Source organism: Falco peregrinus, chromosome 4, assembly GCF_023634155.1.
Source record: "Falco peregrinus isolate bFalPer1 chromosome 4, bFalPer1.pri, whole genome shotgun sequence".
NCBI classification, from domain to species: Eukaryota; Metazoa; Chordata; class Aves; order Falconiformes; family Falconidae; genus Falco; species Falco peregrinus.
This window is the reverse complement of record NC_073724.1, coordinates 26939188-26953019: the sequence shown is the minus strand read 5'-3', so window position 1 is coordinate 26953019 and position 13832 is coordinate 26939188. Positions and strand designations below refer to the sequence as shown.

The following is a 13832-nucleotide window of genomic DNA, read 5'->3' as shown; positions in this document are numbered from 1 at the left end:
ATAGCAACTCAGACAGGCAGTGAAACTGTCTACACGAAGCACCTCTATATGTATTTACTCACTGAATTGCAACTGTGATTCTCCAGGTCTCTGTGTCATTAAAACTATACTCCAGTTTTTCATGAGGGCTCTCATGGAGAAAACCAGCTGGGCAATAGTAAAAAAAGCAGGTGGAAATAAGAATGCTTTGTTCCCACTTAGAGTAGTTACTCATAAGCTGACGTATGCTCCTAACATTGCACTTACCTGATAGTTTCTGTCTCTCTTCACAGGTTGTGTATGCAGTGTGTAAAGACCTGAGTCTGCACTTGGAGGTTTGCCTGCTGGCAGCTGGCTGTGCCCAAGAGTATCAGATCTTCAAAGTGGGCAACACACCTTACTGAGAACAGCCAAACTGTCTCCAGCGGATTTTGGAGGCAGGAGTCACTGTCCTCTCCTCTCCTCTCCTTATGTGATGAGCTCCTCACAGCTCTGAATTTCCCCCTCTGCTTTTTTCCTTCTGTCTTCCTGTCCCTTTACGTTCCCACGATACATTTGTAGAGGACAAAAAAAAAAAAAAAAGTGAATAGTTGGAGCCACACATCTGTATAGCTGTAGTGTAGACGTGTCTCCCTCAACCAAATTGCTCGCATGGGCACAGAACCACAGAAACAAACTCAGAACATTGTTTTATGCTTCAGACCTTTTTAGTCTCAAGCATGAGACCCTATTGAAGGCATTAATGAGGAGGAAAAATGAAGCTTTAAACAGAAACAGCTGCAACCTTAGCTGTGGAGGAGCTAGCAGGCTTTGAAATTAGGCAATAGAACAGTTCATTAAAATAAGGGAGAAAAGCTCCTTTTCAGACAAAAAAAAAAAAAGGGGGGGGGGGGGTAGGGCGTGGGAGAAAAAAAATCCCATTTGGAAATACTGCATAAAACCAGAACACCTCCCTTTGAAAGTGGATGGGCTAGCGTGCCGGTTCTCTCTATGAACCTTAACTAATGCCACAAAGGAAAGAACTGTCTGCTCCCTCTGTTGATGAAACTAGAAAACGCTGCCATGGTGCACGTAACCTGCACAGACTCCAGGATGCCTGGGAGGACAACACAACCCTGCAACAGGGTTTGAGGAGAAAACGCAGCATAAGGAGGAAATGACCCTTGTGTTGTGCTCAAACGCTTTTTTTTTTTTGCTTTTTTTTTTTTTCCCCTCAAAATAGCCTGTCTTTTTCTAAGGAATTTGAATTGTTGTCTGCGATGCTTCTGTGGAGATAGTGGAGCTGGTGGTTTATCAGGTCAAAAAAGGGGTGCTTAGGCCCTGTGGAATCAGTAGTCTACCGGTGATTTCATCTGAGATGGGGGATTTTCAAGAATTGCACTAGTTCTTGGCTAGTCTGCCCTTAGGTGCCTTCCACTCCTTCACTAACTAGAAGTATAGTTCTAGAAGCAAAGCAGGATATGGGTTTGTGTGTTTTGCTTTTCATCTAGAAAAACATAATGGCTGTAGTCTTCACTGACAAAAGAGCAACAGCTCTGAACTGACCCATGAAGCTAGCGGTTAGCTGCAGCTTACTAAAGTTGAAACGCTACATGAATGACGGTGTGGGGCCTGCAGAAAGAACCTGACAAGCGCTGCCATTGAACTGCTTCCAGTGAAGGGAGGACTCTAATGTTCCCAGCTGGGAGATGGGGGCAGGAGTTGGATCCTGTGGCTGAGGGACTGTTTCCTCCACTCCAGGTGGGGAAGGAGCTGGCTGGCTGGCTGCCAGCCTTCATGGGGCTGTGCGGTATTCTTCCCCTGCATGCATTCTGTTGCTGCGTTTCTTTATGGTTTTGGCTTTCCCAAGTTTGTTCCTTTCCCCCGATAAAGGTTTCTTTCCCTATGCATGGTGAGAAAGCACAGAAAGTCGCTACAGAGGATCAAGCAAGTTTACCTATTTCTCTTGAGGAGGCTTGGCTTCATTGGCCCCACTCCTTTATTTTCTGCTGCCATGAGGTACCCAGCAGAACAGTTACGGGCCTTGTGTGCCCCACGCTGCCTGTGGGACTCCTGCCCACGGGCCTCTGTGTGGGGTTATTCTGCGAAGACTGTCAGACAGCAGTAGCAGAGCGGAGCGTGCCCTCAAAGCAGGCGTTCGTTGTGGTTGAATACATAAAACCATCTTCTCAAATTGGCACGGGATGGGAAGAGACTTGGGCCAGAGCACCCGGTGCCGGTTGCCCAACAGATGCGTGCTGTACACCACCCGCACCCAGCCCATCGCCGTAAGCTTTCGCAGAAGACAGCAGCTCTCCCCGACGCCGCCGGGGAGGTTACGGGAGCCCCCCCAGCCACAGCCCAGCACTCCCCGCCATTCACCAGCGCGACGGGGCTGCGGCGCTGGGCTGGGCCGGGTCAGGCCGGGGCTCTCCCCGGCTGCGCCGCCGCGGCGGTGGCTCCGGCACGGGCACAGCTGTCCCGCTGCCTCCCCACAGCGCAACGCGGTGCGGCCGCAGCGCCCCGTCGGGGCCGCCCGGGGCAGCTCCCGGGAGCCGCGGCCCGGGGGCCCGCGCAGCGCGGCGGGGCCGGCGCGTCCCCGAGGTGGGCGCCCCGCGGCGGGGAGCGGGGCACAGCGGGCCGGCTCTCCTCGGCCCGGGGGCAGGCGGGCGGGCCCTGCCACACCGGCCGGGTGGGGGGGCGGCCGGCGGCTCCCCCGCGCATCGCGGCCGAGGGGGGAGTGACTCTGGCAGGCGGCGGCGAGCCGAGATAAAAGCTCCGCTGCTGCCTCCTTCCCTCCCCTTTTCTCTCGTAACTTTTTTTTTTTTTTCTTTTTTTCCCTCCCTCTCCCTCCCAGCAAAGTGACCGCGGCGGCGGCAGCCCGGGAGCAGCCCCAGCGCCGGCCGCCGCCATGAGCCCCCCGGTACCGCCGTCGGGCCGCGCCGCCGGGGGCTGAGCCCGGGCGCTGGGGGACGCCCCGAGAGCCGCGCCGCTCCGCGCCCCGCGGCGGGGGCCGCAGGCAGAGGCAGCCAGATCCCCGGACCCCCCGCCGCCCCCCGCCGTGCCCGAGGCTGCGACCGCCGCGATGTCGGCGCAGAGCCTGCTGAGCAGCGTTTTCTCCTGCTCCTCCCCGGCCGCCGCCGCCCCCGGCACCGCCAAGAGCCTCTCCAAGCGGAGGCTCCGCCAGACGCGCAGCCTCGACCCCGCCATCATCGGCGGCGGCCGGGAGGACGGCGAGGGCGCGGGACGGGCGCCGCGGGCGCGGGCCACCGGCAGCCCCCCGGGGGAGCGCCGCCGCCCTCGGGGCGCCCCGCCGCCGCCCGGCGCCTCCTACTCCAGCCCCAGCACCCCGCTAGAGCGCTCTCCGCCGGGCAGCGCCCTCTTCGACGAGGAGAGCCCCCGCGGGAAGCGGAGCCCCGGCTGCGAGCTGCCCTTCCTGGCGCGCACCCCCTCGGCCTCGGCGCTGAGCGGCCCCGCCGGCGCCGCCAACAGCATCTTCTCCTCGCCCCGGCGCTGGCTGCAGCAGAGGAAGGGGCAGCCCTCGCCGCCCGAGCCTCGCCCCGCCGCCTACGTCGTGTGGAAATCCGAGGTAGGCCCGCCCGCCCCCGGGGGACGGGCACCCGCCGCGCCGCCCTCGCCCTCGCCGCCGCTGCCCGCCCCGGCGAGGCAGCCGGAGCTGCCGTGCCGCCGGTGGCCGGGACGGGGTGGCCCCGCGGGGGCGCCGGCTGCGCCCCCCTCGGTGGTGCCCGCGCTGCCGCCGCCGTGCTGCCGTGCTGCCGTGCCGCCGCCGTGCCGCCGTGGGCAGCGGGCGCGGGTGCTAGCGCCGAGCGCGGGGACCCGCGGCGCTGGTGGGGCGGGCGGCGGCTCTGGATGTGCCCTCGACGGGCTCCGTTTATAGTTGTCCTGGGCATGTAAAACCGCCCCCTCCCAGTTTCACACCTCGTAAACTGAAGTATGCGATGGCTTCCAACAAGATAGACAAATTATTTTTCATGTGCACACCCAGTGGGCTGTGATTTATTTGACAACATACATGTGTCAAAACCACATGAGGAGCGATTGTATTCCAAGACAAATCCAGCGTTGCAGTGCAAATATTTATTCTCTTAACTTGGATGTCGTCGATGTTGGGCTGCAGATACCATACCACGTGGACGAATGTATTCAAGGAATGTGGCATTGTTTCTTGATAGCAGTTGCTCGGCGAGTTGGTTCTGCGCAGCCCTTTGTAGCAGGAGAAGAAGGAATTTTTTGTTTGAAGAAATTCTCTGTCCTGTCTGTAGCGATGAGGTTTCCTGCTTATCTGTTTAGTAGTTCCTCCTGGAGCTTTTGCGTTGGGGTTGGAAGGCAGCCTTTTCCTTTTAATTCCATTTCCATTTAAGATGTATTTATTTTAAGCAGCCAATGCCCACTAGATCTATCAACAAAACAACCCCGCTGTTTCAGTGGGATGCAGATGTCCTTGAAAAATTGTTATCTGACACAGGGATCTGGGATCCAAAGCCAAACTAGGCACCATGATGGCACAATATTAGGAAAAGTAGTTTTTGGGCAAAGGCTGCCTCTCACCCTGAACAAGCCCCCACGTCCTGCTGTTAGCTTGGGGCATAAAAGTTGTTGACAACTGCCCATTAGGATGGAGCATCAGCACTTGGCTGGCGACTTCGGCCACGGCGCTGGCTAATGTTGAAAGAGGCAGCAAAGATTTTTAACAGTTTTCAAAAATGGATTACTATTAAGTCTTGTGATCAGAAGTTACTCTTAGCTGTTTCATCTTGTTCCTCAAATTTTAAGATAGTTAAAAGTTCAAGATTTCAAAGAACTTTGTGGGGGGCAGCAGTGACAGTGACAAAAAGCCGCCAGTGAGACAGCGGGCAGTGACCTTTAGTTGGCTGCTTACCCACTTACAGTCTGATAAGGAACATCAAAAAGTGTTAAGATAGGTAAGATTTCCCGTGCAGTTTCCTGACTGAGTCCAACACTCAGAGCATGGTCTCTGACGTGCGAATGTAAGCGGATCTCCCTGTTTTCACTGAACCCATGTGAAGATGTTAGACACTCAGGGCGTATTTTTTCAGATCTTTATGTTGTCAAACCACATAGCGCAGCACATCTTCAGACTGCAAATTCAAAAGTACGATTTTGTTCCTAATTTGGTGTGTGTCTAGCATTTTTAAATAGTTAAATATTTTTGGGGTGTGTGTATTATATTGCTAATGATTGCAGTATAGTGATGTAATTTGTAGTTAAATTTGATTCAGCACGGCTTCGTGTGGTGTTACTGTTCTCTTACAAATTGTTGTTTACTTGGCGTTTCAACCTGGGTGAGTGTCTTTCATATATTTAAGAAATGGGTGTTTACAGTAACAAAGTATGGTCTTGTATTTTGGACATATCTTTCCTATTGGTGAGACCTGATTTTTAGAGTAATCGAGGCATATGTGTGAGTGTTGTTTAAAAAAAATAATCCCCTTTATGTTAGGAAAAAAACCAAAACAACGTGTGATACTGTTGTAAGAGAACTGTCTGGGGAAGGTCTGAGCCCAGTGCCGTCACGACAAGCAAGTATCCGCATCTCTATGCTGGGTCCCCGTGCCTGGGCTGGACGGGTGGCCAGGCAGCCCCTCTCCATGAGCCCCCAGTTGGGCACAAGTGTCGTGGTGGCTGTTGTCTCAGCAGTCACAGTGGTGGTGCTGCACTGCAGGAGCGGGGTGTGCTGCACCTGTAGCTGGACTCGCATCGTCATTGTGGATTTGTGGCACTGCGTGTCAGTTGCCATAGAACTTGATACCTGCTGGTTTCAGAGTTTCTGTTTTCAAAGCATTATACAGATATTAACTTAGTTGTAACTATCAGCAATGGCATGTATAAATTGTTTGACTCTATATTTTAAAAGAAACTGCACATACATAATTTTGATCAAATTCCCCCTCTTATTGCAGGCATGCATCCTAATGGTCATTCAGTTTGGTTTTGTCATAAAACAGCATTGTTCATAAAGGATTTAGTTGTTTGCTTCCTGTTTAGTCTTTATTGGAAAAAGACTTGTTTGGTTTTTAGGAAGTGAAGGATTCTCTGCCTCTGGGGCTTCGCCCTAGCTGTGGCAAAGCGCGTGTGCTTGAGGAGGTGAAAACCCCCCACATTTCACTGGGTGAAAAGGAAATTACTATTTACAGTACTGTAAGTTTCTAAGCTCCCATTATCCAAATTATGGCATTCTTGATAGGAAACCTGTAGTTCTGCTTTTTTCAACTTAGAAAATGAAATACATCAGAACAATGATTTTACTCAGCTGTAAAAGACAACCGAATAGATGGCTACAGGCTGAAAATGAACATGGAAGGTTTTGGTTTGATTACATAAAATTCCCATCCTTATTAGCTGGAGGATAAAAGAAGTGTTCACTGCAAAATCTGTTTTCTTTACCTTCATTCCAACACCTTCAGTATAATTTCACTTTCTGGAAAATCTTCGTCTAAAACCACTGTGCAAGTAACAGGGTTATGCACTAAAAGTGGTATTTTAGGAGATACACGTGGGAATTATTTTCTTCCTCCTACTTTAATGCCATGGAGATTTTCTCTTCAGAACCTGCCAAAATAATAAGTTCTGCACAGAACCTTCTTGGCCTGCCCCAAGCTGGATCTGTGGCAGTGTCTGGAGGGAGATGGTGGCGATGTGGTTTGCAGCATGCGTTGGCACACCCTGGGGCAGCCTGGTGCTGCAGGGTGGCCGGGGTGGCACCACCAGGCACAGCCGGATTCAGGTTTTAAAGTGTGCACCGGGCGCTCCCTTGCCAGCTGATCTGTGATTTCTGTATATGAGACCAAAATGTCCATAATAGTTTTCATCTGAGGCCAGGAGAAGGATGGATTGTTTGTTTTATTTTTTTTTTTACTGCCCTTTGACTCTTCAGCGTTTTATACTGCAACCCTGTCTACCGGCCTAGGGAGGGAAAGGTTGCTGCTCAGTTCATGCGGCCATTCATAAATAATTTTTAATGGAATGCCACAGTGCACAGGGGATTTCCAGTTTCAGCGGCAGGTCACACCTAAAGGCCTTACACAAAGAAACGTGTTAGGCCTGTATTCTTGAATCCACAGATTTTTGGATGTGAAGCATCATGTGACAGAGTTGTCTCTCACTTCTGGATGATCTGGCTGTTCTTTATCGATATGTGATTTTATTCACAAGAATATTTTACAACTGTAAAGATTATTTTAGGTAGAGCTTTACTTTGCTGACAAACATTCTTTCCCTTTTCTATTGTCTGCTCAGGTATAAGCTGCTTAAACCCCCTCCCCGTTCCTGGGTCTGTGGAAATCAGTGACAACATTTCCAGTGGTTTTAGTCTGGCAAAGACAAGGAGGATTTTTAACACGAGAAAAAAGATGCTCATCCCCAATTCCGATCGGAATTGTCCCTTTAAGCCATTTTCTTTAAAGAAAATTCACTTACAAAATTAAGTCTGTTATGACTATTATGCTTTCGTTAGGTGTTTGATAAGGTTAAGTGACTCTAAGTAAACTATGTATCATGTAAAAAGATGGTAGAAATATCTAGAGATGCCTTAATGCCTTGATTCGGCCAACATTTAGTCATATGTTTATGCTAAAGTATGTGAATAGTCCTGTACAAGTTAAGGGTGCAAGTGTTTTACAGTGACTGACTGGAATAAGTTTGCCAGGTGAAAAGCCCAAAACAGTTCAAAATAAATAGATCTGTGTGACGTCTCAGGTTGTGTTAATTGTGCTGATTCTTCTGTCCTAAAGACGGCAACGGAAAGCCACAGCATGTGGATAACAAATACAGCACACCATGTGAATGAATCTGACTAATCGCTTTGTTATGATAAACGACATCTACACACTTACACTTACAGGGCCTGATTATTTTGCTGTCGTACTCTGTGTGTTACTGGCTGATTAAGCATTAACATCTCCAGCTAACAGGCTTTTCTGGGGGAGAGCTGCTTTTAAAGCAATGGTAACATCATGTCTGCTGCCTTCCTGCTAGCGTGCCTGGCCGCCGGGAAGCAGGAGGCACCACTGTGAGTTTGCACAGTGCTCCTCAGCGCCGTTGGGTTGCTGTGGGTGGTTGGCTCAGCCCTTCCTCACCTTTTCCTCCTCCTGGCGTAGCCTGCCATGGACCTGCTTCCTTGCCCAGGAAGGCTTTCCGTGGAGCACAACTGGGCAAGGGGTTTCCCATGGTGCAGGAGAGCAGTGCGCCCTGAGTCCTCACCAGGTTTAGAGGGAGAAGCCAGGAGCTGTCCTGGTGTGTCCTGAGCTACTGGCTGGCCAAGCTGTGGTGAGCTGCAAGGATGTTTGAGATACTCATCTGCAATATCAGAACATTAGTTTAGCTAAATATTTTTATATCCTCTGTTTGAGTCATATGGAGTGATTAACTTAGGACATGGCTGCTGGAAGTAGTGAATGTTCACACCACTAGTTTCAGCTCATAGGTGCCCTGGGAGGTCAGCTTCCATAAATTCACTTGCTTGATACTTTAAGAGTTTAAATCCATTGGGAAAGTGGTCTCAGATTCCCTATTTCCGTATCTCTTTGCTTGCCAAAGTTTCCCCCTGAGCATCACTGTTTTTTGCAAATTAATATTAACTCAGTTTTTCCAAGTTGCTGTGAGTGGCTAGCTTACTTTTTCTGCTTTTTTACAGCCAGTGCTTGCTTCAAAACTGTGCTGATGGATGGACATACATGAAAAATTATTTCAGAGATATAAATAAATAAATAGAAAAAAATCTTAATTCCATTAAGAAAAATTCTTTAAAATTGGGCAAACGGACAGGTCACATTCCTGTAAGGATATCTATCCTCAGGTACTTCAGATGAGTATTTTTCTTTGAGGTTAGTAGGACAAATTCTTTTGGAGAGAAAGGACTGATCGCATTATCAAGTTTACAGGAGCAGAACCTGTTCATTGTAAATTTAGAGGAAGGAGAGCTTTTCTTATTTTTTTCCTTCCCCTATTCAACTGATAACAAGTGATTGATACATATTCTGAAAATTGTAAGTTGCCAACAGAAAAGAGAAAAAGAAAGCAGTTTTCTCCTGTTTGTTAGGATGCATGAAGAAAATGTGAAATAGGAGTATATATGCTGCATCCCTTTTAAAAGATCTAGCATGAGATATGTAAGTGAAGTCATCCTTTCCCCAGTTTTCACTAGGTGTTGCACTTCAAGTGGTTCTGATGTGACAGCATATTTGTCATGGGGGCAAAGCTGAAGCTTCTGAGGTGTAAAAGCAAAGCTGCTGCACTTGGAACTAGGAATAAGGCTTTGCCATAAAAGACTGCAATAGTTCACATGGTCTAAAGGCCAGTACTCCCCAATAAACTAATTTAACACTATACATGCAAATATTTTAATGGAATACCTCCTCAACATTTATTCTCTTGTGACAATGTCCTATTTACTGCTCTCTAGTTGCCATAGTCTTACAGGCTGTATCTTCACTGAGCTGTTTGCCTCATGTTTCTGACTTCATTGCTTCTGCATTTGCCTGTTTATTGTGTTGCTTGTTAGGATGAGATGCCCTAGAACTGTTTCCTTGTCAGGTGGAAAGTTTGTCTGTCTTTGGGAAGGAATTTCAGAGAATGTATCAGATTGCCATCAGCACTAGTTGTTCATTTTGCCATAGTGATCTCTGAAGAGTGATATGTAGCTCAGTGTGAGCTCAGTGTCTGTTTTACTTGCCCTTAAGCACTTTGATACCTAACCCAGACATCTTTCTCTATGGATGGAAGAGAGCTTTGAATGTATTCCTGTGTAGAGCCCCAATTAACCATCCAGGAAGCAAAATGGGGGTCTAGCATGTTTAAATGGCTTTTTGTCACCATTTTTCTTTGGTCTTCCTCCAGACGTTTAAAAAACTGGACACTCCCCCATACCCAAGATTGTTAACTTGCATTTTTCCCTTTGAGGGGGGGGCTTTTTAATGAGGTGTGTGAGAACTGTGTTTTGGAAGGCTTTTGAAGTAAAAAACTGTGTGCTGATATTTACCACTGAACTGTTCTGCTTTATTTTCTTCCATAAGACATGCTAAAACACTAGACACACAGACTAGTTTCAGCCTAAGTCCATCCTATTCAGTGCTGTAAGAGTTTTGTAACTGCAGAATTTGGTGGGCAGAAATGTTGTGGGTCTTGTATGAAGAGGCGTGCCATTAAAAGTAGCTAAATATATTCAACTTTTCTGAATTTGGCAAATGCACTCTTCCCAGTCCCAACTAAATTACATTTGAAGACATTTGGTGAAAATATGGGAGTTGACAGCTAGGACAGACAGAATTCTCCCCAAGTGTGCACTGCTTAAGTAATGGGAAAGGAACTTGTGAAAATAATAGAAATAAGACTGAAAAGTAATTTTGGGCAGCCTCTAAAATATCAACGGCCCAGACTGCTGTCTTGACTTCATGGTGGAGCTGGCAGTACATTTAGCTTTGCAGACTCTCTCGTATGACAAGAACTACAGCTGTCGTGATTTGCAGGTGGGGAAGTTTTCAGGAGTCTGTCTTCACTCTTCTGCAGTAGGCATATAGGTATTAAGCATACTTTGGGGGATTTTTTTTTCCTTCCAGATGTAAATCCCATAATGGAAATGAGCAGGGAGTCCTGAGCAAGTAGGGCTGACTACTTGTGATGGTATAGTGGTAGCTAGATAGTATCAGTGTCAGAGTTGTAGAGTTGAAATCTTAATGTAAAAAGGTAATGAGAATGAAGATTATAATGGCAATACTATTATAGTGTCATTAAATGTGATATAATGCTGCTCATATTTGATTTTCTGGTTATGTGGCATAGTATTTGAGAACATAAGCATTGAGAACACTGGAATTAAGCTGATGTTTTAAAACATAACTTTTGCACATCCTGGGTTACGCTTGTTTTTAACAGACACAGGTGTCTGGATGGTGGGAGAAGAGGCCAAATACTCCCTTGAGCTTACAGAAACTGGAAGGAGGGCAATAAGGAGGTAAGGGCAAGGTTCAGACTTCATTGGAATTTGACATTGTGACTTATCGTCCAATTTTGCAAAGTATTGAGCTCTCAGGCTTCAATCTGACAGAGTACTCAGGTGTGTGCTTTGCTTTTGGCTCGTGAATCCTGCTAATCAAAACGAAGTATCAAGCAAGAAGCAAAGCCTTTAATTATCATTCAGTCTTAGGAATTTTACTTCTTTCACCTCTCTTTAAAACTTTTGCGTCGGTCGTTTTTTGCAGACTTTTAAGCTCTGTTTGTTAAAAATAATTTCTATTGGTTTTTATCTATTCTTATCGTGTAGCAATAACACATATCATGGAAATGTATGTGCACACTTTCTGGTTGAGTTTCAGCTTTTCCTAGGTGTATACAGACTGGCTGTTTCAAGTTACATGTCTGTTCCACTCTGGTTGTCAGCAAGGAGTTATTAAATCCTGGGGAGAGTTAAGAGTGTTTTTGAAGGATTTGTTGAGCTTCCAGTGCTTGACGCTTGCCACATTGTTGTACTGGAACCAGATGTTGGGTACCACATGTTCGTGTTTTTGGAGCTAAGTAGGTTAGGTGCTGTGTCTCTGGCCTATAAAAACAAACATCAGTTTCCCACCCTAAAGCTCTCATCCCTGGGTCATCACCCTCACAGCCCTGCCTATGGGAACCGCTTGCATCAGCCTCCCAAGTTGTGAAGCCAGAACACTGTCTTTTTCAGGATCTTCCTACCTGCTCTCTTCTGTATTGTCTCAAAGAGAAGACCTTCTGATTTATGGTGTTTATCCATGAGGACCCTTTGACAGTGTAAGGTTTCAAAGATATTTTTGAGAATTGCACTTAGTGAGGACGCACATGAGCACTCAGTCCCATGCAGAAACTCTCCCTGTGGCTGCTGAGAACCTGCTAGGACTTTGGGTAGGTCCTGCTTTTCTCTTTTCTCCCCTATTCATTTATGAATTCCTGATCCATCCACACAGGCCTTTCCAGGTTGCGCTTGTCTTTTGTCCATTTCTAGTTGTCCTTGTTATGTATATCTTCAGTTATCCTCTGGGCCAAATGTCAAAAATTAGGGTAATGTGTCTTTCTGGCTTTCATCACCTGAAGTTTATACTAAAAAAATAAACTGCTTTACTGTAGCTGTAGCCTGTTATCTGGATCGGCCAAATGAAATGTTAATGAGTCCTTTTGTTCTCATAAATGGGTTTGTCTCATAAATGGACAAAATGGTTTTCAGCCAAATACAGAGTATGATACAGAGTTTGCTAACAAATGAAAGTTTTGGTTTTTTTATAGTGTGATTAAGATTTCTTTTGCACTGCCTTAAGTCTTGCTTCTCCAAAGGACTGGCTTCCTGGATTTGATTTTCAGTGATGGGACTGTACCTCCACTGAACATCTATAACTGATTTTGTGAGAGGAAGACTAATACAGATTTTCCATTGCTATTTTCAGGTTTTATTTGCTTTATCCCTTTGTTTCCTGCCACTGTTGTAATATGGCAAGCTGGTTTTTGAGCACCGTCTTTTTCTTTTTTCTCTAAAGGGTGATTTCGATTGAGTTGCACCCTACTGAGAGTAATGTGGTGAGAAACCAGTTGGCAGTGCTCTGTTCAGTTTTCATTTGCCTCTCTCCCTAAAAGTCTAAAAATATTCTTCCTACAGGAAATGTTTTTCATTCTGTTATGTCTTTTGCTTCCCGTAGGAGGTATTTTTTTTAATTTATTGAATAAACCTTTCTGAATTGTATTCCCATAAGAGTTTAGGCACAATGGAGTCTTTGGGCAAACTGTCCGAGAGATTTCACCATCTTCTGTTTTTAGAAGATATGCAATTGTTTCTTTATACAGTGCTGTCAAGCTCTGGGACAAGCTGACACTTATGTGAAATGGGAGAATTTGAAGCTAAAGAACACAGATTAACACATCTGCTACAAGTTCTCAAATTTTGTTGTTTTGATTATACATATCTCATGTTTATCCTTCTTAAATCATACAGAAATCCCTCTTCTCTTTTCCCTGCCCTCGATTTTAAAAGGATTCCGGGTGGTATTTTGATCTCAATCTCATTACCACGATTCCTTTCCTAAGTGTATGTGTATATAGGAAGGCTAAATCCTTGTAACATCCTGGTTGGAAGTCGGCTATGTTTAGTTGTTAATTTAATGTGGATGACAGTGCAGACTGTTATTTGAAAGGGGCGCTGGGGAAAGAGACTGGGATAGATTACATTTTCATGCTCCAAAATAAGACCCTATCTACTGTATCCTAAATTAGAACAATATGGTTGAGTTTTCTTGTGGCTATTTCATAACGTTCCTGCTGACAAAATATGGTGTGCCTTTTGCTTATTGCTTCACTACTGTTTCTCAAGCACGTGTTCGTGTCTTTGCATCTAGTGACAGCTCTTGTCACAGCGTGCCATGGGGACACATCTCATGGGTCTTCAGAAGGGGACAGCATATTCACAAATGATATGGCTGTGCCACAGAGTGGGTACCAAACTACAGCCAGCTGGGAGAATTAGGTGGGCCAGTTACTTAAATAAACACAATAAGAAGCTGGGTTTTTTTTCAGAGCTAACATGCTTTAATTCTATATTCACGAAAGAAATGTGATGTAATTGGCAGTCAACCTGTATTTAGGGTTTTAAAGCAACTTTTTAGTGGAATAATTAGTAAGATTTACATTGGTGAATTTGCATATTTGAAAAATCTCTGGCACACTATGCTTCTAGGTCTTGTTCTCTGAGGTCTGAGCACATACCATTTCCACACTCTGTCAAGGCTCAGGTGGAACCTTTCTGTTTCATAACCCTTTTCTCAACAGAGGCAGTGCAAATGTGACAGAAGAACATACTTTTCTTTCTTGGAGTGAGCTACGTAACAAAGCCT

The 13832-nt window shown here is 46.5% G+C and overlaps 1 protein-coding gene across 1 annotated transcript in view; it reads left to right on the top strand.

The window, feature by feature from the left end:
• The first annotated feature begins 2835 nt into the window (after positions 1–2835).
• ARHGAP6 (Rho GTPase activating protein 6) overlaps positions 2836–13832 on the top strand; it is a 337142-nt gene continuing 326145 nt past the window's right edge. The window contains exon 1 of the mRNA XM_055802144.1: positions 2836–3547. Within this exon, the coding sequence (XP_055658119.1) occupies positions 3044–3547 (504 nt within the window). The 5' untranslated portion in view covers positions 2836–3043. The remainder of the gene's footprint in view (positions 3548–13832) is intronic.